Raw genomic sequence first — 25,875 nt, 5'->3', positions numbered from 1 at the left:
CACCCACTGAGTCTGGAGATGACGTTATTCACCGCGGCTAGGCTTGCCTCAAAATGAACAGACAAATCAAATTTGTTTACAAGCCTTCGTCAACAACGTCACTCTTCCAAGTTACATGGCTTAACTCAATTAAATACTGTTAACTCAACGCACACTGAGCCCCCAACACACCCAATTGCTGGTTTGGGTCACTTACTTGTATTCTTGAAACTGCTTCAGTGGTGCCTAATACTGTACGTGTAAAATGACCTGCAATATACTGATTCACTGTTTGACTTGTGCTCAGTAAACAGATGCACAATACTGTATTGATGACATTGCCATGTTTCATTTCTTTGATTACAGCTGTTGCTGATGCTTATCTAAATTTCACTTTCACAATTATTATGTTAAATCCATGTTTGGTTCGTCACATACGACTGAAAAATGTTTCATCACACGTATACCTTGGGTTTTATAGGAATGGTTCACTCTTTGTTAAAAAGTTGCTTCAATTCAAATGCTCAGCAAAGAAATGTTTTATATGTTAAGCTCATCTTTACTGTGAACCTCATGCATTTACATCATCAATATGACTAAATTCCAAATGTTTTAAACACAATGTACATTTCATTGTCAAACTGTGAAAATGTTACACAAATATGACATCATAGCAATAACTATTAAGGTACCAAAATACAACAACAATGTGACTCTGAGGTACCAACGACTATGACTAGTAATAAGTAGTCGTGCGTAGTAGTATTACACTAGCAAACTGGTACTACTACAGTATAAATCACTGAATAACAAACTTTTTTTTACTACGCAAAACAATGACTTTTTTACTAGCAATTTATAATTCCCGCTCCAGCACTATTGTACTATGCTTAGTACATACTATAGTAATTACTAGAACTACAAAACCATACCTCTTCCTACAACTCTCTGACTACTGTTTTGACTATATTACCACCACCAAAGATATGTGCCTTTCAACATTAGAATAGAAAACCCACGGCACTGCTTATATGAAATTGTTTGCATGAGACCTTTTCTTTTTCTCACTGCTATTCACAGCCAACCAGCCAGCATCACGAATCCTCTTGACGGCCGCTAACTTTAGAGAGGCTCCTGGTGGCTTAACAGTAGTGGGGCTCTGGAGGTGGGATAAAGGAATACAGCGAGATGGTTTATAAAATAATACGAATTCATTCATAAAGATGCAAATTGTTCACATTACCTTTTGGAATGGGTTGCATTTAGCGACTGGAACAGAGAAGTGGGTTGCTGGGACGTTTTTGAAAGTCTGCCAAAACCAAAAAGTCAAGTCAAGTCTATATAGCCCTAAATCACAGGCAAATGACATTTGCCGTGACCTACTGCTGTTATTGGACACATTATATCTCACCAAAATGTTGTTTGGATCAGAGCCGTCAGACTGCAGCTCAATGGCTCCCTTCCCCCAAACCCCTGGCTTTGTAGCACTAGGGGGCGTTCTGATTCTGTAGGTCTGTAAAACAGTCTCAATACATCAGCATGCGGCGCGGCGAAGCCCAACTTTCAGTTTGTCCAAATATGAAATCAATTACTTTGATTTTGTCTTCTTTGCCAGCCCGCTTTGTCCTTTTTACCGGGGAAGCAATTTCTTTACAGCGAAGTTCCTTGAGCATAAATTGAGAGTATACTTACTCTTGGTAAATGATCCCCATTCATTGCAGAGCAAAGAGGTTTCTACCTTGATCTTTGGGGTCCTTTCACCCGACATCCTCATGAATCCAAAGCCAGATTCCTAACACAAATGTTACGTTCATATTCTCCAATAAATCAAATCTAATCACTGTGATATTTAAAGAGTAAAAATGCAGAAGTAACTGACTAGTTTAGGCTTCTTTGCTTCTACAAAGTACCCAGTGGTTTCTACACACCTCGGCGAAGTCAAACACGTTCATCTTTGAAGACCTACTTCTTGGTGTTTCGACATGACTCTCTCCTTCATTTGTGTCGAAGGCCTTTGCCTAGAAGGTGTAGTTGTAGTATAAGAGGTGAGGGCTGCTCTTGTACTATTTGTCCCATATACATATGCGTGCGTGCATACCGTGCTGTTCTTATCTTGGGACAGCTGAGATGATTTAAGCAACGACAATTCTTTCTTCTGGTCACTTAACTTCTTCTGAAAGTTATCCTAACAGCAAAGAACACAAAAGCTTGTCAAGTAATTAGTATACAAATTAAAAAAAAAAAGAAATGAATCATACAACACCTTGTCAGTCGTCAACTGCTTCTTCAGTTGACTGTTTTCGGTCTTCAGCCTGGTTACGTCAAGCTCCTATTTAAGACAATTGAAACAATAACTCTTCAGCTGGAACTAACTTTTTGAGATTTGTAGTGTGACTGATGCCGCTTGAGTCTTCAATACCGCTGCCAATCTGAAGCTAACTGCCATTGTCTCACGCTTCTTCATCTCGTCCAGCTCTGCATCTTTTTCTTTGACCGTGCGCTCATATTTGCTCTAGGGTGGACACAATGAACAGGCAGGGTGTGCAAGGGTCACCTTTGGCGAGCAAAGCGCACTTTGTGTTTTACCATCAGTGCGACAGTATCTGCCGTCTTGATTTGACACTTGAGTTCCGCGTCCTCTTTGCTCTTGATGGCCTCAGCTGCTGTTGCTTGGAGCTCTTGCATCTGTGAGGAAAGCCAGTTATTTAATCACTTAAAGAGCCCAAATAGTTTATTATCAACAAATAGAATCATTGTCAAGCTGTGCTACAATTATAGATTTATCATGAAGCTCTTTGAGCAGCTCCTGATGCTTTTCCTCAAGCTCTCTTTTCTGGTTCCGGGATTCCTCATCCAGACTGCTCATCTAACAAAAAAGGAAAATGACTTGAATTAAACATGCTTCTTCAAATTTGTTTTACTAAACAAGAGGTACACAACCAGACCTTGTTTTCAAGGTGACTATATTTCACAAGCTCTTTTGTGATTTGTGACTTGAGTTTTTTTATCTGAAATACACAAGAAGTTGAGAAGTTAAATTGTGCAATGGCTGAACAAGCTCAAGTGTCTTGCAAACCTCTTTCTGGTATTCCCCTGCTTTAAGGTGGGATCCAATTTTCTTACTGAGGTGAGAGCACTAAGACAAAAAACCCAGTCATGTTAGTTTCTAAAGTGAGAAAACAAATAGCACATATTTAGTTGTCATCACCTTTACTTCTGCGGCTTTGAGCTGTCTTTCTGTTTGTGTAACCTTTTTCTGCAAATGCTCACACTACACAAAGGCATGACAATGAGAGGCGCATTCAAATCAGTAAAAAAAAAAAAAAAAAAAGCTACTAATCATTGAGTTGAAGTTGCTTACGCTGTCTTCCATTTTTTTCTGCAACGTTTCAATTTCTTCACACTGTCTTTGGTGTAGGCTCTGAATCGTACATATTTCCACTCTATAAAATATACACACAACAACTAAATAACTCAAGAGATGTAGAGCCTCTAAATTCTAACACAAAATCCAGAAATTGTCCAACATTATTGGGGAAAATATTCTTTGAAAGATGCACCGCGTACTGTAATTTTACAGCCTATCACTTTTGCTGGAGTCGTCGAATAGGCAATGCCTATTATTTTGTATGCCTTTTATTTGAATTAGATTGACTAAAAGTATATTTTAGTTGTACGATGCCTGGTGCATCTATAAAACAGAAACTCACCTTAAACGTTGGTTTTCCTCTTCCAGCTTCTGAATTTCCTTTGAGAGCTTCGCTGCCTTCTTCTCGCTCACCTGCCCATCACATTCACTTATGATTATTGTACTAATTTGACAAGTTTACATATAGTTGAGTGACAATGGGAAATACCCAAACCTTCATGTCTGCCTCAATGGCTTTCACATTAGAGGACTTGCTTTCAAATTTCTGCTCAACAGCCTTTTTTTCCAAATGAACCTCATTGAAGTCGGACAGCAGCTCTTCGTACTTGGCTCTGAAAAGCGGCACAGCACGGCTCATGCGCAATGCGACGGTGTGATACAATAGGAGGGAGGCCCTTTACTATGGAGCAACTCACTGATGCTCTGTGAGATCTTTCTTGAGTTGCACTATCTCAAAGCTGTACGTCTCTGTTTTCTTCACTTCATTGAAGAACTTTTCCTCTAGCTCCTGAACTTTTCTCTGTGGAACAGCGTAAAAAACACATCAGTGAGGAGAGCAATCGTGTTTGCTTTTTACGATTTCCACAGGTGATGATGTAAAAACCTCAGTGAGGTTGTGCTCTTCCATGAAAACTTCTGACTTTTCACAAACTTTCTTGAGGTTTTCGTTTTCTGCGCGGATTGTCTCTGCCTCATCCTGGTATATATGTACGTACATGTATAAAAAACAGATGTCTGGTCATTGCGGGGTTCCGAAAAGACTATGTGTTCATTCCGAAATGACTGTGTGTGTGCATCACCATGACGAGCTTGACTTCTATCGTTTTTGCTGAAAGCTCAGCTTGGAGATGGTTCACTCTGATCTCAAGTACATCAGCTTTTCCCTTCACAATCTCCAGTGAGTTCACATTTGTTTCCTGTGAAGACAAACATAGATCTTATTGTTTTAAATTACAGGAACAAATGAAATCTAGTAAGGTGCTGTAAAACATGACAGTCTCACCAATTCACTCTGGAGGACGGTGATTTGCTCATCTATTCTTGCCCTTTGTTCTACCATTTCTTCTGTTAGAGTAAAAAAGTTGCTTTGACTGCATTTTCTTTTAAAATATAAATTGAGCACTGAATTTAAGATTCCTTTCATTAAGACTCACCTAAAGCTTGGTTACTCCTTTCAAGTTCTTTGTTTTTAGCCATTAGTTTTTCCTCGCAATCCTTTGACCTGAAACAGTCATTCCGAGACCATAATGACCAGAGGAATGGCAATTGGCGGTTCCTACCTGTGAATTCTCAAGAGTGTGTACCTTTGTTCCTCAAAGGCTAATGAATTCTGCAGCTCCACAAGAGTTCTCTGAACTTGCTCGAGCTTCTCGGCTTGTTCATTTTTAACTCGATGAACCTCCTGCAAGCTTAGATCTTTGCTTTGGAGGATCTGTGCATGTTCTTCTTTGCTCCGTCTCAGCACGGCACCCATGACTTCCCGGCTAGTCTTTGAGGGAGGAAACGTGTTTCAGCTAAAGCAGACAACCCACAGCTGCCTCCCGTTTGAAGGGCACTTGGAGACTTTTATGATGTCGAGTATGCACATCAAGCAGACACGGACGGACAGAGCAGCAACAGAAATCACCTCGCTTTCTTGATAGCGCTGCTCTGCTGAGTTCAATTTTTCGAGAAGGGAGTCTTGTGCCATTTTTGAGCTTCTAAGATCTTTACATTGTTGAGCTGTAAAAGTACAAAACATGTTGAGTATTACACATAAATTGAACATTTGGAAGGGGTCATATGCACAATTTCTTTACAATTAAAAATGATTTTCCACTTTTTTCCCCTCAATCTAAACCCGAGTGGTGTTTTGTTTCTGGACTTCTGTGCTCGCCACGGCTTGTCTATAACTAACACCTTGTTCAAACATAAGAGTGTCCATATGCACGCGGCACCAGGACTGTGGGCGTAATCTGCTCCTATTTTCTGGTCCCAGTAAGGATTCTAGCTGTGCTGTACTCCTCTCAGAATGCAATAAATCAGGCCTTAATTATGTAATTTCACACTTGGTGGGTGGGTAGGCACTTAGACACCCAAATATTTGAAACAAGCCATTAAAGTCAATACTCCATAATAAGTCTCATTTCATGAGAATATAATTAACTGGATGATGATAAATGTTAGGTGTTTCATTTTGTGACATTGTTCTTACTTTTGGCCTCTTCAAGTTGTCTGCACTGATTCTGAGTGTCATGGAGGTCATGCTGGACTTTCTCTAGTTCACTTTCTTTATCCTGAAGTTTGGCTATAAGCGTTGCCACCTGTGGAACCAGCAAGTCTTTTAGCAGTGTGTGTTAGAAAGGCAGATTCATCTTCTACTTCCTGACCTCTTTCTCTTTTAGGGTGCATTCTTGATGATACGTTTCTTTTAGCGCTTCAATTTTTTGCAAATTCTCTGTGACTGTGAACACAAACGGTATTTTTTAGGAAATCAAAATGCAGGAAAATAAAAAGTAAAAGAGCAAACCAGATTGCATCTTTTCCTGCTCAGCTTCGGCTTGACCACGAAGGAGTTCAAACGCTGCAATCACTTTCTGGGGACATTAATTATGAATTGACTGACTGCACATTACACACTTTAGGCCTCTGTATTATAAATATTTGACCTGAACACGTTCACTGTTTTTCATTAGAAGGTGATGCGTTTCCTCTCGCTCTGATTCAACTACAAAACGCAGAAATATGTGTCAGTTGTCAACACATCGATGAGGCTGCAAGATGTGCAACAAAGCTAGACACACTCACACAATTGCATTTTGTCTGCTGACCGCTCCAAAGTTTCTTTCAGCAAATTACACAAGTCGCGGGTTGCATTGTGTCTGAATCAAAGCATTGATTATTCAGGACCAATACTGTACATGGAAAATGCTGTGCAAACAAAAAAGAAATAAACAAACATACTTGTTCCGCCAATCCTCATTTTCACTCATCTGCTCCTCAAGCTTGGTGCTGAGACTTTCATTTTGAAACTGTGAAGCACAAATACACAATGTGAAGTCAAAGTAATACAAGCACAGTATTTGTCTTGAAAGGCACACACCTGCAATTCCTGAATGGCATTGCGCTGAGTCTCGATTGTTTGTTTGTTCTCCTGAAGTTTCCTCCCGCTTTGTGCAGCGTCAGAGTCCACTTTGACTTTCCAGAATTTGATTTTCTCCACTTCATCAAACATTTTAGAACAAAGCTGTCCAGGAGAACAGTTGCTCTGTGGAACATTGACAATGGCAGGAAGCTATTTATATTTACCCAGCGCTACCCCAAGGATTTTGGTGCCCCTAAATGAAGTTTTTATATGTATTCATTTAAAGTCAAATATAAAGTTAATAATGTTACTCAAAACAACTATGCAGATTCATAGACAATCATTAAAAAAAAGAATCAAAAGTGAGCTGCAGTGTTAACATAGCCTAAGAGGTTGACTGTTTATTTACGTTACCTCTTCTTTCTCTGCTGGGGCCACTGTCATCTTCGAGCAATCTTTCAAGGACAGAAAATAGCACATAACGTTGAAACTGGGTGAAGTGCTTCTTTTAGTTGTGTCTTTTCTTGGTAGACATTACCTGGTGTGGTTGGTTGACTTGGGGCGACAGCACTTTTATTGTTTTGGTCTTTAACAAAATATTTACTGGGACCCTAAAAAAGCATATTTTGACAAACCAAGCTGTACAAAGTATTTGGGGTCTCCAAATGTACGGGGTAAGACTAAGTAAAATAGCAGAAAAATGAGCACTAGTAATGTTGGGAGACAGGGGAAAAAAAATATTAAACTCATTTGACTTTGCACTTACGAGCTCAGCTCTGTTGTCGACAATTTCTTGGGGTTTAACGGCAGACACCCGTGGTGGCACCAATAGTCTGAAGTTGAAACGTCCGTCTTTCTCCATCTAGGAATCAAGTACAACTTGACTGAATGACTGCATCAAACTTGTCATGTACAACATATACATAAGTATGCATATGTAAAAAAAAAAAACAAAGTAACTGAAAATGCTTATTTTTTGTCATGTTTCATGAGTGCTCGCTCACCTTTGGGTTTGACAAATGCACTGACAGTCGAGTTGTTACGTGGCTCGCCCTTGTCAAAGTAACTGACGCTGATGGCGACCATAAATTAGTTGTTAAAATAAGAAAATGAAAGAGGTAGAGAGCGTTAAAGGTTTAGCTCCAGGTTAAACTTTGCCGCATGTTCGGTAAGATAACTGTCCAAAACAACAATAAGGAAAAGTATCTAGCCAATGCCAGTTAAACTCGTTTCTTACCTACAAACTTGGAGTACGAGCTGTTCAACGGAATCACCTGTGTGCGAATAATTTACAAAATGGCGACGTCACAATAACGTCTCATTTAAAAAAAAAAAAAAAAAAAGAAATGAAAAAGAAATTAAAGACTAGCATAACACTATTTGTTTAACTTATAAAGGAGTTAATTCAAAACGGTATAAAAAATAATAAGTAATTCGTTAAAATAAGCTATTCATAAAAAATAAAAACATAGTGGTATTCAATTGTATCCTATATTGTATATACTATATATAATAATAATTATGATGTCAGACAAACAGTAGACATGAGAGAAAACATTGTAGTGTTTTTCAATTTATTTGTGTGAAGCAAAAATAAACAATGAGCAAAGCTCCCCTGTAGTTGTGAGTAGTGAATGCAACACTGTATATGACTTGAGAAAACACTGTACAAGATGCAAGGTCTCCATGGGCTCATTTCAAAACATTTTCCATAAAGAATAACAATGTTAAAGCAACATCGTGTCCTAAACGTAGTGATATAAGTATCCACTACATTTATTCATTTATTGAATTTCAGACAAGAAAATAGCATACTGTGTAGTATAATGCTGGGAGTTACAGGTGTTGAACGTATTCATAAAGTGAATTCAAGTGGTCACTGCACCCAGACACAATAACAGCCCCTGTTGTAAAAATGATAAAAAGTATATATACCAATATGTAGAAATATTTTCCAGTTAAGTGCATGTGACAGTACAATATAAGTGTTTTTTGTGGTCATAATAAAGTGTACGCTAACCAGAGATTTGTCCTGAATAAGGCAGATGTTTTCAGATTTATCTCTATGGCTTGCAAGAAACAAATGGACTTCAAATGAAACAACTTAGGCACTGTCTGTGTTCCTGGCCTCTACCACCTTGGCTGCATTGTCCCTGTAGGATTTATGATCTCCCACTCTGGCCATGCGCTCCTCCTCTTTCCTCTCTTTCCTCAGCAGCCGATAGTTGAGACCCATGCCCATGAAAAGGAAGAAACTAGAGACGATGAGGAGGATTCCGCAACCCTGGTACGTGTACTTGTAGTCGTGATAGATGTCCTTGAACTTCCCTGTGAAGAATAAAACAATCATGTTGTGATTTAAGTACAGCCGTCCACAGCGCAGGACAGAGTGAAACCTCCAAAGCTGAACACTGTCCGAGTCAGAACAGTTTCGAGTTCAGTACTATCAAACGTGTGACGATAACCATAGAAATACTATAAATTCGGGTTGCGGCTGTTCGGCACAGCATTTATTATCGGTTACATTGCAAAATATAACTTTGCACGATCGACTATACTAAAATTTAGGTTCATTATTGAGACCGGGCCAGTCTGTGGATAAGAAAAATCGACATATATTGTAATAGATGCCCATTGAAATGCACTGGAAAACCACCAGGAATTGCGATGATGCAAACAGTATTCGTCTCTGGAAGTTCCACTCGAATGTTTGCAATTGATTGGGTTACCTAGCAAAGGCGGCCCCAGCAACACGGGGCCACATTCGATGATAGTGACCAGGCCAACGGCACTGGAGAAACGTTGTGCCCCCACCAGGTCCATCAGGGTCTCGAACAATACGGAGCTGAGCCAACCGAAAGCAAAGCCGAAGAACATGGAGTAAATCACAAAGCCTTTGTAGTCGACCGACATGGGGGCGAAGACGTGACACACGCCATTGTACAGCACAGAGGCGGCAAAAAAGTACTGGATCCTGGGCCGAACCCATTTGGTGTTGGCCACGAGGCCCATGGAGGGCCGGGCGACCATGTCGACAAACGCCAGCACAGACAGCAGGAAAGCTGCTTTCTCTTTCGGGATGTCTTTGCTCTTGGCAAAATTGCTCAGGAACACCAAGGGAGCGAACAGGCCAAAGAACATGACAATATTGCCTGAAATGTAAAGCAAGAAGCCACGGTGCTTGAACAAAGACAGGTCGAGGAAGCTGTTCATGATTTGGGAGCAGGTCCTCCGCTCCGTCGTCTTGGCCACAGGTTTGGGCTTGGGTCCGATGGGTCGCATGAGGGAACCGGCAACGCAGCAGTTTAACAGCAGGCCACCCAGGATGAGGAAGCTTCCTCTCCAGCCAAAGCGGTCATAGAACCATGTATTGAGAGGCGCTAGCGTGGAAAGGAAGACTGGACTACCGGCCATGGCGATGCCGTTGGCAATGGGCCGCCTCTTGTAGAAGTATTTCCCGATCATAGTGAGGGCGGGGTTTAGGTTGAAGGACAATCCCAATCCTAAAACACAGTCACAAAGATTATTACTTCAATAGCACGTATCAGAAAAGAATGACTTTTTAATGTTGGCCCTCTCTGCCCAACTACGAAATGTCAAATCTAACGACCAAAGTCAATCTGCTGCAGGCTATTTCCAGCAAGACAATAAATGTTCTTGACCATTGTCAATTTCTCACATTCATGTTATTTAGACATGGGAACCATTTTTAAATAGTGACAATTGTAACTGCATAATATATCCTATTCACAACCTTTGAACAACCTGTTGTAGTTTCAGAACACTAGATGGCAGAAGTGTGCATAAACTAGAACGTGTCAAGTATTGTCCTTTACCTCCCACTACACCAATGCAGAAATATAGTGCTTGGACGGAATTGCAGAAAGAAGCAGCTACAAGGCCCAATCCGGAAAGACATCCTCCCAGCATCATAACACGACGACTTCCATATTTATTCACCAGGACGCTGCTGATAGGACCTGAAAATAAATAAATAAATAAATAAATACACACGCACGCGCACACACGCACACATGCACACGCACACACTGTATTGGGTTGGGTTGGATGTGAGTGCAGTTCTTTTAGTAGCCACAAGAGGGCCACAGCACCACATCTGAGGCACAGCAAACTCCCAACAACTTGTGCATCATTTTTGTCAGTGGTGCACTGCAGTAGATGTGTTTTCATTCCATTAATAATAGGATCTGTCAGAAAAAACGTGAGAGCTGTAATGAAATAATCATTTATTCGCCTTGGAGATGCACACACATTGACAGATGTGATTTGTTTGCGGAATCTCCTTTAATTGACTTGAAATGCATTTGAAAGACGATTGTGTTTTTTATTGTGTGAAAGTGTGGGATGCCGGTAGTGGCCACTGTGTGTACCTCTACAATATCAGCAAATCTTTACCGCAAGGCTCTTTGAACCAGGTCCTGATAGAACTCAGCCACAAGCCTTTGGTTCTGCAGTGGTAGGAAACCTACGGCCCGCGGCACAAAATAAGACCCGTAATAATGTTTCATTTGCGTTCTATGCATTTCCGATGTGGGTTTTATCAGTGCGTCTATGATGACCCACCCACGAGGAAAATGGCCTTCTTGCCAAATCCCCACACTGCCCAGTCCATCTAAATAGAAACTGACACTTTTTGTTTAGCGGATGTCCAAACTCATTTGCTCGCGCCACGCGAGACAAAGGCTCTTTAAATTGTAATGCAGGCCGTCTCCGAGCTATCAATGAGTTCTTTCCTGGCGGCCCGCAGGGAGAGCTGCCCGGGATAAAAAGGTTGAAGACGAACCGGTGCGGAATATTATGAAGGTAATGGCTCAAAAATGGAGGCGGTACGCAACAGTCGCTTAATGAACTGGTCCCGCTGACGTGCAGGGAATGCTTAGCACACATCAGCGTCGCAGTGCCTGCCGCAAACTTTCATTTTTCCAATGTGCCACTTGCTGTCAGCTGTGTCTATTTACACGGAAACATTTGCATTCATTGACGGTGTCACTCGGCCTCTCGGTGGAACGTGTCGCCGCCGTACGATAAGCCGCTTTGATTCGGTGATGTTCGACATCCTGCTTGCTGATGTAATGAGGAATGAGGGATTAAAATGGACGTGTAGTTTGACTTGAGTTTGCCATGAAATGACCTATTGTTGACTTTAACAGCAAAACTATCTCTTACATAATGTCGGATTTCAAGATATGCATTCACAGCAAAACTAACTCCATTTTTTGCACATTATTTCTTTTCAATTTCACTTCAAATATAAAGATCAAATCGTGTCGATTTATTTTAGAATCATTTAACCACTTGAAACACATAATAGTAAGTAGAGCACCGCGTGGGATATGCCAAAGTCAATTATTAAAAAAAATAAAATAAATGATGACATGGACCTATTATTGTTCTGATATCTATGCAAATGTTTCGCCACTTTCAATTTCATCCTTCGGCTCAATTTTGATGATGACTGATTCACATGAGGACACTTTTGGAACCGAATTGTCACTTTGAATCATTTTTATCGATAAAATCTCATATATGAGTATGTAGTTACCTCCTCCGTACGTGACCGCTAACATGATGGAGGAGATCCAGGAGACCTGGCTGCTGGTCACGTCGAAGATTGCTTCAATTTCCTTGAAGAAGACCGTGATGGACTTGGGGAAGGCGTAAGAGAAGCCAATAGAGATGAAGGCCCCAATCACCACCATCCATCCCCAGCCGCCCTCCGGGGGGGTGTAGCCGACTGGACCGCCGACGGCTGGTGCCATTTTCACTAGCTCGCGTTGCTTTCGGTTTCTCTATATGAGGTGCAAAGCCTATGCGGAAGAAAAAAACACATCTGTAAAAAATCTGTTAAAAAAAATATTGCTTCATTTTTCAGGAGAATAGGATATTTGCTCACCGTGTTTTAACTGTTATCATTTCTGCCCCTTGTATTGATCAGTCAGCTACGTTTCCATGACCTGAATGCTTATTTTTCAGTTCAAAAAGTCCCAAAGCGTCATGTTTGTGATATGCATTTATTAAAATACCCTAAAGAACAAGAATTACGATGCCACTTTTAACCCTGAATCTTTTTCTCGCCTTGCTGAGATTAGCCTTCTTTGGTAATGGTAAACCATTTATTTTATTGTCATTAGGGGGAGTCGGCAGTTCATCACCAAGCTGCCAAATTAAACATGCCAATTAGTATTGTGGATCTGTAAATATCCTTCATCATTCGTCAGTATTGCACCTGACAAGTTACCATCCAGAATTACCCAGACAAATCTGGTGAGTTTGAAATCAACACGTGCACGTAGCCATCACCAAAGTGCACATTGGAAACATTTTGCTAACTGGACGGACAACAGGGTGCAAGATTGAGGATGCTATTTAGAAGCTAGCTTGACTCGGCATGCGCTCCCATCCGCCCATCTCCAGCGGTGTCGCTTAAGTCGTGATGAATAAGAGTCCATGTGCAGAGTCAAACAACTTAGTGTGTTGTTTACACTGGGGAGGCCGCTCGGAGAGAGCATCGATCAGAGAAGGAACAGCACAAGTTCACAATGCTGTGTAGCCTCCAGCTCGGTGAAGTGCTCGCTTTCTTTTTTTGCTTCAGTCGTTTTGTACTTGATTTGCTTGATGAATACCCTTATAGAAGAGCGCTCTTATAAACGTATATTGGGTCGGCCACTTCAGAGCAGCGAGGAGTAAATATTTAATGCCTTAAAGAACTTTTGTTATTGAGCTGGGATTTTGGCTGCTGCTATGCAGCTGTAAATGTGCATTGGAACAAGTGAAGCCATGGAGGAGAAACTGTCATGTGTTCTTATTTACAGCATTCATACACACTTTAGATGCCACCTGGTATACATAAATAGTTATCACCTCCTCCTTTTTGGACCAATAGATGAAGCACCATCACTTTTTCCTGCGTTATTTTTATCTTCTATCTAATCTCCAATATCCTTGTACAGTATAATGACTTCATCGATGTGCTTATTTTGGTCAGCGTAGAATGTGTAGTGCATTCCAGACAGATCGTGACCTATGTCAGAGTTTCCCATCCTTTATTAAGATTTCAGCTATTTTTCACTCGAATGAATGCAACAGGCGGATGGATGCACTGATGAATTGAACCTTTTGACCTTTTGGGGCTGAGCATTTCATTGCATTGCGTGTCACCCTGTGTTGCTCGACACAGGCACATTTTCGGGGAGTCATTAAATAATGATCAGACCAATTCAGTGGAATCAGATCTCTCACAGTACACTGGTTGGGAATCACTGACCCGTGCAGCTAAAACATGTTCTGGAGTCCCGTTCACGCCCGGCATCTATCCGACTTTGCAAATCAAAGGTCGGCTTGAAGTTCAGGAAAGCCACTTCAGAAATATTTGTTGTCTACAAATAGTCGCCACACGTCCACTGTGCAGGCTCCCAAATAAGACAATGTGGAAAGGGGTCGGGGGGTCCGTACTGGTGTTTAAATGATAGAAAATTCAGCAGCCGACCGGAAGTGATAAATGGACAACATAGTAAACACAGACAAGGCTCCAGATAAAGCGACAAAAGCACTGAGATGATGATAGGAGGGCTGGCAATTTAGATGTAAAAGAACTCATTGCCAAACCTGAAGAAAACGTGTTAACAAAAATTCAAGTCAATAAACAGAATACTACTACTATGTGCAGAGATGTTAATGTCCCTGAAACTTTAAGGATCTAATGGAGCAGTGGGTGGCTTTTGTGCCTCTTACAAACAACTAGCAGCACAGAGCAGCTGGTGGGGGGCTCTGCAGAGACTCAGTGGGAGTCCACATTACTGCCAAATATCTACACTACTTGCGACTTGCTTTCCAGACACTGCCAGCTTAATTGAAGTTTAATGTTGGGATACGTAGATAAGAGCTGTTGGACTGGGCCAACATTAAAAGTAGTCTTGAAACAACATCTCAGCAGCAATTCCTCCATAGAGGCGGATATTTTTCATTTCTCATTTATGGTTAGCTTCGTACAGCCACAAAGTTGGTAAGAATTCCCAGTGAGGCCGCTGGAAAATCATTAGATGAGCTTAGCGTTGCTTCCGGCAATTTCATTGATTCTTCCCGCAGCCGAGCCAGCTTTAGGTCTCCGGCGACTCGTGACTGCTAATCGGGTGGTTTGGTCTCATTGAAAATAGATGAGTATTAATATTTGCATCGGAAAATGAGATCTTCACATATCACTTGTACGTGTCAACGCAAGGCTGACAAAGACACGCACGTTCGGCAAATGCCCAATATAGTCGGACGCCAGTGCTATCGGGAATTTTGAGAGCGTAGCCCTCTTTGGCATCTTACCTCGGCTGGCAGGCGCTCGCAAACGGGACCGGATAAGCTCAGCGGGACACGTCAACGCTGATCATGGAGGAGACTCTTTGATGATGTGAGGAAAAAGAAGATGTTTCGCAGATGCTCCAGTCACTTTTCATCCAGTCTGACAACAATAAAGCTCATCGGCGGAACAAATGTCATCCGTTTTTTTTCTTCCTTGGATACCCTCAAAGTTTGAAGTCCATTCAGTGCCCAGGTGAAACTTGGACAGTCTGGTGCAAGGGAGTAAGGTGGGGGGTCAGCTCTTATTAGCGGAGGGAGGCTTAGCGGCACGGCCTTACAATGCTTTCCCCACCCCTCCGTCATGTGCCGGAGCCGCGCTCATTTACCAGCGGGCCGGCGTTTGACCTCTGAGGATATCCAATCGTGTCTGCGCTCTAAGAGATAAGATGCTTTCTGTCACACCGACTTCCCCTATTGGCTGATTTATCCGGCCCTGAATATCAGAAGTTGTGAGCGTCCAACAACAGATATTGTTAATCGGCGTCATTTTTGACACTTCATCGGTCCGATGTGGCGGGACGTTTCCTTCCCAGCGAGTTTGTACCGAGACTCAGCAATGGCAATTCTTATCTTCATGAAGTATGTCTTCTCTTTGTTTGAAGGGTCAGCGTTGCCAAAATCACTTCAGAGCATGTTCAGTGCAGTCACCTCATACTTACATGCTTGCTAAACTTCCCAAGAGTCACCAATTGGACTTGTTTTTTTTGTTTTTTTTCATTTCAATCCGACACTACATTAAAAAACGTCACTTTATCTTAAAGAAAAAAAAATAGTTGTTGCATATGACAATTTCCAGTGTATTTCTTGATCTTGTTTTTTCTTTTCTTCTTCCAAACAATCTGCCGTGTGCTCCTTCACCCTGCACTATTCTCATGCTTGCATTTCTCCCGTGCGGCTCTTCTCTTATTCTGCATCGAAGAAATTGCCGTCTACATATTCATGCCACGCTCAAGTTTGATCTTTGGATCAGAAAGGGACTAGGATTAGATCAATCATGCTGAGCCTCCATCTCTGTCTCCGGGTTCAATCCCTCGGAGGAAAGAACGACATGTTCTTACATGGGGCTGCTCGGTCCAGTCGCGGTAACAAATCCCGGAGCTGCTCACGTCATGGGCCTAATTGCTTTTAGCCATGCTAAGACTCTGTAAAGTAAGGAGCAATGCTTCCTTCTCTGTGTCTCAGGATGCATTTTCCCTTTGTGACTTTGAATTTCAGACATGTCATATCTTGTCTTATAGGATGTAGTGTGTGTTTTACTGTTTGCATGAACTTGTCTATGCTTGCCTGGCAACTCGTCCACAATATAGCCATTCTGAATTGGCTTCAGCTTATCTGAGAGCCTGAACACGGTTAGACAAACTGAAATGGATAGATTGATGGATTCCAGACGTGGTCTCGTCGTGCAGTGGTCCCCACACTTTCTTGCGCCATGGACTGCCTACACGTGAAATAAAGCAATGTTTTGACTGATATGGAAACAAATTAAATAAAAATAAATATACAAATAAATGTCTAAATACATGTATAAATAAATGACAATCAATCAATCAATCAATCAATCAATCAATCAATCAATCAATCAATCAATCAATCAATCAATCCCATTTTGGGGGAGCCAATGACAAGCCAAATGGTGTGACTTATGTATGTCTACTCCATATTTTGTTTTGGTCAGTGCCTTAGCAGAAAATCCACTTGACCAAAATAGAGCAATATATTCCGTGTTTTTGTTGGGCACTTTTGAAAGCTTCATTGCCTCATTTGTCAGTTTGTCGCCGAAACTGCATTTGGCGCAGTGGCTTTACTGTGACAAAATTACTTTGAGTGAGAAACTCATATTATAAAATTGCACTGCTATTGTTTTTTAAATGCAGCTATCTTTTTCTTGAAAGTCGTAGGCTCTTTTTCTGTCTCATCATTTCGTCCTTTTGGCCTTTCACAAAACGATGAGCAACATATTTTTTTCTCACTTGCGGACTTACTTTTTTCCTACTGCATCACATGACCTTGAAGAAAAATTGGACAGCGGCATAGGCACATGATTTTCAAAATAGAACTTGGATCTTTATCTCTTTCGTGTACGTGTGCTCATGTACTGTCGGGTACAGGGGCTTGTTTGTTCACAACGGATCAATTAGGTACATATATTGTGTTTCGAAATAACAAATGGCCGCAATTAACCGAGTCAGACTACGTTGACACAAGATGTACTCAAGATGTACTCATTGCGGTGCTTTAAACAAAGAAAAAATGGATAGGCCTCAACTCAGCCCGTAAATATTCCATACTGGATCAGCCTTGCCTAATTTAAAGCCATATGAACGGCAGCCCATCGCTACCTACATAAAAAAGACGAGTGATCTAATTATCGTCAATGTCCACAGACCATCTTTTCCACGTTCTCACTTGAGCCATGCGTGAGCCTTCATTAGCATCCGTTTACTAGGTGAGGTTTGGTGTATTTGCAGCTCCGTTTTAGGGGGGAAGAAAGTCCATATAGCATTTTCAGTGGGATTCAAGTTGATTATCTCAGCTAAAGACGGCTCCTATACCCTCTAATCAGCTGGAAGGCGTCGTGGCGCACGTTCGCCTTCAACGTGCTTGTGTTCATTACAGCGCCTGAGCTCCTAAAGTGTGCTGCATGCAGCTTTTCATTTTACACCCATAATGCATGATCTTAACTGGAGTTGGTTAGCAAAACAACACCCCGCCGCCGCGTGAGCGGGAAAGCAATAAATGCTGCACCGCCTCCGCAACTTTGACGTGACTGAGTGTGATTGCGCGTCGGCCAACGGAAAGACCCGCTCGTGGGGCAAAAAGTCGGTGCCAATTACCTTTTACCGGCGCCAAGGTGCGTGCGCTACAAATGAAAGTGGAGTAAATCGCATCTTGATGGAGCGAGAAGCAGCCGGGTCCTCAGAAGGGTCACGGGCCCAATGTTTCCAAACTCAATTAGCTTAAAGTAAGGAAGAATCCATTCTGTTAAGGATACTTCGGTGACACAAGAGCATTCACCTTCCAGAGCACACTTAACCAATAAGATAATAGCGGTGTTATTTTCTGTGTTTTGGAAAGGCTTTTTGCAGCAACACTGATACAGAGCTTCACAGCATCACTCAACGGGAAAGCAATTTAGAGAACATTAGCCTCATGAGAGGCTTACATATGGTTCTCATTGAATTTTGGTAATTAGCGTAAAACTAATTCAAAACAGAGAATTGAAGCCACATTGTTTCTAGCTCTCAAAATAGACTTGTATGTGTCAAAGGTTAGAATGAAGGTTGCACAACTGCTGAAGCAAAACACAATTTGGCTCAATACTTGTCCAATTTACAACTTTGCAGTTTTAAGGGTAGATCCATTTATTTTTCGTCATACTGCATACAATGTTTTTTTACCGGCTTTCTGTTGCGATTGTATTCTGCTTCCTTTTTATCTGGTTAAAGTATGAAATATGCACAGTATTTCCTTTTGACATGTTTTCAGGTCTTGACTGCTTCATATTTTGACATGCAATTACACAATGTAATATCTACCTAAAAAAACAACAACAACATCTTGCTGATCTTTGCTAGGGTGACACGCTGCAAGGTGTTGATGAAGTTACAAAGCAATTTGGGGCCTGCTTTGTGAACGAGCCGAGCGCATTTCAATGTTATCGCCGGGATTGTGAACGGCATACAAAAGGAGCACAGCGATACACACACCAGCGGGCGCTACAAAGGCGAGCCAAGACAGCGTCGGAAGTGACAGCTCTTGGAAAGCTTCCTGATAAATACGTCAGTCCAATAAGATTTTTTTTAAATCTTTTGTCTTATTTACAAGGCACACACACACACACACTCATATTCATACATGCATCTGGTTTGGAGCATTTTAAGCAGCCCTTTGTACTGACAGATATCCGGCTATACAATGCTCCCTGTCATAACGTCAAATAGCTGTACTGTAATCATGCTTAAGTATTTTTCCTGTGCAGAAACATTGGCTTGACAGTATTTGCCGACTGAATATGTCCCACTTTTAAAAGGGTATTATTATACTTCTTTAATGGACGGGTGAAAGGCATTTTATTCGCATAGCACTTAGTCTTAACAAAGGCCATTTGTGGGACTTAGCATAAGACATAAAATGCGGTATTAAAAGCTTGAAAAGCTACTAAAGTTAAAGTAAATTGTAAAGGGTAACCTGGTCATTTTTCACAATGGCAAACTTTGACTGTACGTTTGTGAGTCGTTAAAACTGGGCCTCCATTTTTAACACTTGCTGAAATCCAAACAAAGGCAAATAAAGTCTAGAAATTAATGATAACAATCACATTTTTGGGGCTTGGTGTTCTTGCGTGCATCTTTGAAGCCACATGCGTAGATGAGTGAGAACATTTTGGTGTGTACTTCCTGCTCCTTTGTGGCACATTCAATGGCATTCTCTTTACAGGCAGCACATTTCATCCACATGACACTTCATTGTAGAAAAGGAACAAATGCCACATACTGTAGCATGCTGATGAAGGACCCCTAGTGGCTACAGAGAGAACATTAAATGGAAGTGGTGAGCTGAAACGCCTGGGCTCAGGTCAGTGGCTCCTCAGAGCCCTTGAAGGCATCTGTTACCATGTTGTGGGTTATAGCCATCATTTTTGCCCAACTGAGATGAGTGCCGATTCATCGACAATTAATCAATCATCACAATTAAATCGGAATCAATGTTGAAATCATTGAACCGCCGTCATTGAACGCATTATTTGACTATTTTACAGTTGCTGCCAAAAAAACGTTGACGCTCATATCTAGGTGAAGTCGACGAGGGAGCTGGAGAGGTATTATGATGGGATTATGAGTGGATCCGCTACTTGGCACAGCAGCATGGACAGCTGACCTTGAGGGGAATAGGGAAAATTGGCACGGGGTGAGCTACGGGAGTACGCTAACAAGTAACAAGAGGCTGCTATATACGTATCAGGGAGCGCTTTATCCGATGAGGGTCAATTCCCGCTGCACTGCCGTGGATCAGAGTTTTCCCCAGCCTGAGCGTGCCTCCTTAGAGGGAAGACGTCAGCACCAAAATGGACACAACAACTCGCCATTATGACTATAGTACAGCCACCAACTAGTACAATTCATTTGAACACTTTTTGGACTTGGAGAAATGCACCATAGTGTTTTTGTTGTTGTTTTTGCAAAATCTAATTGGGTCATCACATCATAATTAGCAGCCAAAAACGGACCAAATTGAACTCGCTGAAAATGTGGCTTAAGTCCGGTGCACACGAAGCATTCAGTGCTATCTGCTTTGGGACTGGAGACTCTTAATTGTTGTTGGAGATATTTTGTGGTGTCCTATGTTGGTTATCTCAGATTTTTCTTTGTCCAGAAAAACATTCATTCTATGCTTGTTCATCTAATCCAAACTTGTCATGCATTTATTGACCTCAACTAAAGAGTACAATGCTAAATGAAAAACACTTCATCTTGTGAATTCTTTTGCGAATACGCATCTGTTGCCATCTTAAAACTACAATAAATACTGAGCTCTTACCTTTTTTTTTTTTATTTCTCCAAATCCCCAATGAGTGCCTGACCTGTTTTATTTTGAATCATTTATTTTGAATGTCACCATGGACCTCTGAGAGAAGCCAGATGGCCACTGTGTGGAGTGATACAATTTGAAAGACAAGAGCACTGTTGCGCTGTGGTAGCGGGCCGGGCCACTTTGGCTCAGAGCCCATGCCTGGACCAAGCACACAGGCATTGCGAAATCTTTCTACTCTTTATCATCATTTTCCTCATAGTCTCCGCCTGCAAAGGTTTAAGTTGGTGCTGTCGGCAGCTAATACAGACTGGGAAGTCTAAATAAGATGGGCAGTGGCTTACTGTTGAGAAAAAAAAAAGAAGCTAAAGTTATAGCAGACTCTTTAGCAAACAGAACACATCCTCCAAATGAGTGAGGACATCTTGTGGACAGAGTTTATTCTGCGCCACGGTGCATTAGCTTGCGTGTCTTCACACCATAAACTATCGTTGGGTTAAATCTATATAGTGCAAGTCTAAAATTGCTATCATGTCATATTTTTCAGCATTTAAAACAAATGACAGGTGATGGTCAAATCACATCCTCCCGCTTGTCCGTCATATGGATCAGGCGGGCTTGACGTGTGGATCAATCGGAACCACCGCAAAGGCTCTTTGCCACTGCTGAGCACCGGCCGGGTCTTATCGTTTGCGATGTTGTCAGGTGTTAGGCCAACTGGAAACAACAGCATTTGCAATCACTAACAACAGCAAAGATGCCTTTCTGCTATTTGCAGCAATTGTACAATCTTTTCTTTAGGGCTGTCAAATCTTTTCAGAATTGATTATTTGATTGATTCTTCCATTAAACAAAGAAACATTTGAACAGCAGCTAATTTTGCATGAAAGTTCTCTCGTTGGTACTATATAATATTGCAAGATTTGCTCGACAGTCTCCCCACAAGGCTCTGTGAGTGTGCAAATAATTGACACATCCCTTTGTCACGCTTTCCGTCTCTACGATATCCGAACGGCTCGTTTAGTCTGTCTCGGTGTCGACTGAGTCAGGCTCTGGCATTTGGTCCCGTGGGTCATACTCCAAGATCCATGACTCACCACTACAGTGTTGACTCTCCCTTTCAAATCTGATCTGATTGGTCTCATTATTCATCACTCACACAAGTTGACACAGAGGATTGCAGCGGTCACATACTCAGAGTAATTAATTACAAAGTGTGAAATATAAAAGTTTCTGGTCTGACTCAATGGAAAAAATGGGCCATGTATGTACTCGACGTCCCGGCTCAAACTTTGCAATGTGGACGCAATTCACAAATGATCTTTATGCCAATATCATGGAAATGACTTCTCTTCAGTCTTCAAACCTTTGTTTTGTCCAAGTTGGAAACCTACAGACTTTGAATCACATGACATTCAACGCAAGTGGAGGGGATTCATCACAATTTGTCACTGCTCTTTTTCTCTGACCTTGTTTTGTTGATTTGAACTCACTCTGCAGTCCGGGTGGAAGTTTATGACAAGCCCAAAATAAAAATAAAGGAGGATAAGTACCGTAAATGATTGCCGGTGGCCGGCACATTAGCGTGGATATCATGCGCGAATATTTATGCAATGTGATCGGAGCGTGTCCTGCCGCTCTGCTTTACAGGACCGTTCAGCGTTTGCAGCCATAAAGCCTCAACGGTGTACTTTAGCATCTTATCTGCGCTCTGCTCATTTTCCGCTTGAGGAAGTCAAGAAAATTGAGTGGGAATTGCTCAATGCAAACTAGCTGTTCTTTCCACGTCAAGAGTGCGGCACAGGTAGGGGCACGCTTTTCAATAAGGCTCCATCCCATAACGCCTGAGCGTCCATCCTGCAAATGAAAGCCATCAGCAGTCACGCATTTACGATGCCGCTTGTGTCCCCCGCAGGGACGTATAAAAAAAAAAAAAATGCTCTTCATGCTTGAGTACGATAATGGATTATGCAGTCAAAGTGCCACCTTGGTCTCCTTTGAAAACCAATTTGTTGTGGTTGGAGCAAGAGAGGATGACACTCTTGTTTAAGCTTGTCTATTTCTTGTGCATTTAGGTGTGTTACCACTCAATGAAGACAGGCTTACTTATGTGCGCCCTACCACATCTGGCAGATCGGGGGGAAAAATACTCCATTTTCTATTTCTCTCCTAATGTTCAAAGGAGACATTATGCTCCCACAACCGAAAAACATTCAATCCTACATATCAACCTGTTTTGAGGGGGGCTGTTTTATGCAAATGAGGCACTGCTGCACGGCCAATGCCAAGTACATCTTCCATTACCATGACGACTAGGGTGTTGCAACAAGTGGCTACAAGTTGCAGAAGCAGCAGCCTGGGAAAAAAAGAATGAATACCCGTAAAGACTGTAAAAGTATCACTCATGGAGGCAGCGCTTCATTACCAAATCACACTGTATAGCACAAGTTTTCAAAGTGCTAGGCAGACTCCCTCTCGTGGTGAAGGATAAACTCAATCATGTTTAACTGCACATTACAATGGCTTTTTGGCACAGCACGTTTTGTATTTTAGGTCAGTTGTATTCCACTTTTACATGCAGCATATTTGCATTTAAACACATTCATTAAAAAAGATATGAATGTAACATTTTCTCATGCTTAATTGATATGCAAGTGAAATAGGTTCATTTTAGGTTTTGTACACGACACAATATAGTCAAATGATGTGACTTGTGGTTTTATATTCTGTGTATGATAGCCTAGCTGGGTTAAAGCTAAAGATGGTGTGCAGCATGTGGGTGATGATAATTGACCCCTTTCCGCCACGCTCAGTAAATAAATAACATTTCTGATGGAAACAGGCTTAATGTCCTGGTAAAAAAAGAAAAAACAACTCATTTGTTTGGTTTTTTTACTGCGAGGAATGAACTTGTATAATTTACTGCATGTGCGGTAAGAATATGTTTCAGTTTCATCAGACAGTAAAAGAGTAGAGCTGTTTTCTTGGTATGCAGTCTACCTAATTGGTTGTTTCATATGAACATCCTAGCGCACTCAGCCAGCCCCTTGCAGGATTACAGTACACCATGCGAGGATGTTGCTTTCTTCTCCACTAAATCGAATTTTACCTCTCAGCTTAAGTGTGTTAGCATACGCAATGGATCCATCACAATCATTTCTCAATAAAGCGGCAATTTTAGTCCCGAGTTCAGTAAACAAAGCTTCAGCAACAACAAGGAGCCCGTGATATAATTCAATTTGCGCTAGATGTACAAGCGATCCTTCACATTTTCCTCGGCGAATGCTAATGCCACGTCGGAGGTTTTGTCAGGGACCCTGCAGATGAATAATTAATTGATGCCACCGCAATTAAGGGTGTAATTTACCTCGCCATTACGCAGTGATTTTATTAAGGAGCGCTGATGGGCTTGCAAGGAATCCATGCAAAATTCATGGGACGGCAGCACATCAAGAAGATTTGGAGTAACGGGGGGGGGAATTACATTGGCGACAAATTCTACCTCTTGAAAAAAATCGGAACGTGTTAACAGGTCCTTTAGGGTGTATGTGTTTTATGAGCAGAAACCTGTCTGCAAGGTGCTGCATGGACTCGGTCGGAGGAGCTGCTGTCACCTGATAGGATTATTTTGGTGAAGATGCAAAAATGCTTGGGCCACATCAATGACAGTCATAGATTCATTCATTGTTATTTTAAATGGGGTCATATTAAGCATCTTTTCGCCATTTCTGATCAGTCCTTTGTGACATCGCCCTATCCTCGATTAGGATTTTAGGCACTGTTGAGATGAAGAAAAAATGGAGACAATTGAGAAAAAATGAAAGTCATTGGTCTTTGAAAGGAAGAAAAGCTCAAATGCATCTGTAAGATCATATGCCTTCATTCTTTAGTGTCCACGTTTTTTGTGCATAAACAATATTTTGGACAACTCTTCAGACTTTGACTCTTTCATGTGAACTTGATGACATAAACAGGTTCGAGCATGAAATGATGCAAATGCATCACCATTTGCTCTTAAGATATTTTTACCTGAATTTGCCCGGCAACCAAAATTCAAAATGTCATCTTTGTACGTAGCTCTGCTAGAACCCAATAAAGCGAGTCCTTAAATTGCATCAAGGACATCTGCCTCAGGTTATTTGTTTGAATACTTGCCGTGCTTGAGAATGTTTCCTCGAGCGACAGTTTTCTGGTGACCAGTACAGGGTGCACCCTGGCTTTATTCCTAAAGTTTGATGAGATATGATCATGGTAAACATTTTTTTGGATTGATACAAGGTTTGATATGTTACATGATATAGTAATACTGACATCATCTGAAATATGAGCTATATGTTGTTTTCGTGCTATGCTTGCCAATTTTGGAATGAACAAAAATATTTGTGCTACAAAGCTGGAACAAGTGTGCCCATTTGTTTCAACTAGGTAAGGTGAAAATTAAAGAGGCGCTCGCTTTTATGACACAGCCCGAGCCCCCTAAACGAGAAGCGTCATGGCGTTTTAAGGCGGTGAACATCTGTATGCAGGCGGCAAAGGTGCAGCGGGAAGCGGGGATGAAATATTCATGGCGTCCTGTTTCTTGACGATGAAGTGATGCGACAGCGTTCAATATGTCCGAATGTGAGCCCAAAAGCCGCCACCTTGCGTGGTGACTTACTTACTCTCGGTTCAACAGAACGTAAAGTTAGTTAATCAACGGTGCGCAAAAAGTAGCAGCCCGCCCTTGAAAGAGTGAGCGAGCGAGCGAGCGTTGTATTGTAAATATGGCGCAAGAATTGCCATGAATATTTAACGGCCTGACAGCGTAGCACAGGAGATAAAAATAATTCTCCCGTCAAGTGAGGACCTCCTTATGAAATGGGGTAAAAGCTATTCTGTGTTATCAGATTTTTGTAGCGAGAGCGGCGTTTCTTTTGGATTGCATCATCTTTTATTTAAATGTCAGGACCCGGCGCTGGATGACGACTGTGGCTTTTCACAGCTTGCCCAGATCAGCCTGATGAGGCGGGCCTCGGAATTGGATTTGATGCCACCGGTGATGCAAAAGGTCAGTTAAAAACAAAAAAAAAGAAGAAAAGAGGGGATTATACACATTTGTGATATTAAGGATTAACAGTTTTTCTTTCTCTCTTGGAAACACACTAAGGGTGGGGGGGGAGTACTTCCATTGAAAAACAAGCTCTACACTCTGACCTTCAATCCATTTGACATCAACAAACAGCAGGTTGAACCAATCTGATCTGATAAGCGCATGCAAAATGTGAAACGGGCCCACTGCACTATG

At 41.6% G+C, this 25,875-nt stretch overlaps 2 protein-coding genes across 4 annotated transcripts in view; both read right to left on the bottom strand.

The window, feature by feature from the left end:
• Positions 1-88: 88 nt before the first annotated feature.
• sycp1 (synaptonemal complex protein 1) lies at positions 89-7,951 on the bottom strand. Of its 2 annotated transcripts, XM_037251922.1 has the most exons (35): positions 7,697-7,951; positions 7,459-7,554; positions 7,231-7,303; positions 7,107-7,147; positions 6,711-6,875; positions 6,572-6,639; positions 6,416-6,489; positions 6,277-6,335; positions 6,138-6,204; positions 5,998-6,071; positions 5,823-5,931; positions 5,256-5,350; positions 4,933-5,117; positions 4,783-4,850; positions 4,632-4,693; positions 4,429-4,545; positions 4,233-4,325; positions 4,045-4,148; positions 3,843-3,960; positions 3,690-3,760; positions 3,341-3,422; positions 3,188-3,250; positions 3,056-3,115; positions 2,925-2,987; positions 2,750-2,845; positions 2,566-2,664; positions 2,399-2,491; positions 2,243-2,308; positions 2,078-2,164; positions 1,908-1,997; positions 1,718-1,771; positions 1,572-1,643; positions 1,391-1,492; positions 1,223-1,288; positions 89-1,138 (listed from the first exon to the last, which is right to left on the bottom strand). In XM_037251922.1, the coding sequence occupies exons 2-35, from the start codon at positions 7,552-7,554 to the stop codon at positions 1,007-1,009; spliced, it is 2,964 nt and encodes a 987-aa protein (XP_037107817.1). In that variant the 5' UTR covers positions 7,697-7,951; the 3' UTR covers positions 89-1,006. The 2 variants fall into 2 exon arrangements, with proteins under 2 accessions (XP_037107817.1, XP_037107818.1); XM_037251923.1 differs by lacking the exons at positions 6,572-6,639; positions 7,107-7,147; positions 7,231-7,303; positions 7,459-7,554; positions 7,697-7,951 and having other exon boundaries at positions 6,416-6,538; positions 6,711-6,845.
• A 301-nt stretch (positions 7,952-8,252) lies between these two features.
• Positions 8,253-25,875, bottom strand: part of slc16a1a (solute carrier family 16 member 1a) — a 30,071-nt gene continuing 12,448 nt past the window's right edge. Inside the window, exons 1-5 of one of the 2 annotated variants that reach the window (XM_037251928.1) lie at positions 15,027-15,359; positions 12,256-12,520; positions 10,529-10,672; positions 9,422-10,195; positions 8,253-9,020 (exon numbers count right to left, since the gene is read on the bottom strand). In XM_037251928.1, coding sequence (XP_037107823.1) covers positions 8,797-9,020; positions 9,422-10,195; positions 10,529-10,672; positions 12,256-12,472 — 1,359 coding nt within the window. In that variant the 5' untranslated portion in view covers positions 12,473-12,520; positions 15,027-15,359 and the 3' untranslated portion in view covers positions 8,253-8,796. Of the gene's footprint in view, positions 9,021-9,421; positions 10,196-10,528; positions 10,673-12,255; positions 12,521-15,026; positions 15,360-25,875 lie in introns of those variants that run through there. The other variant, XM_037251929.1, reaches the window with a different exon arrangement.

This window comes from Syngnathus acus, chromosome 5 (assembly GCF_901709675.1).
Source record: "Syngnathus acus chromosome 5, fSynAcu1.2, whole genome shotgun sequence".
NCBI classification, from domain to species: Eukaryota; Metazoa; Chordata; class Actinopteri; order Syngnathiformes; family Syngnathidae; genus Syngnathus; species Syngnathus acus.
Note: the sequence above shows the minus strand (reverse complement) of the source record. Positions and strands in the feature narration are given on the sequence as shown.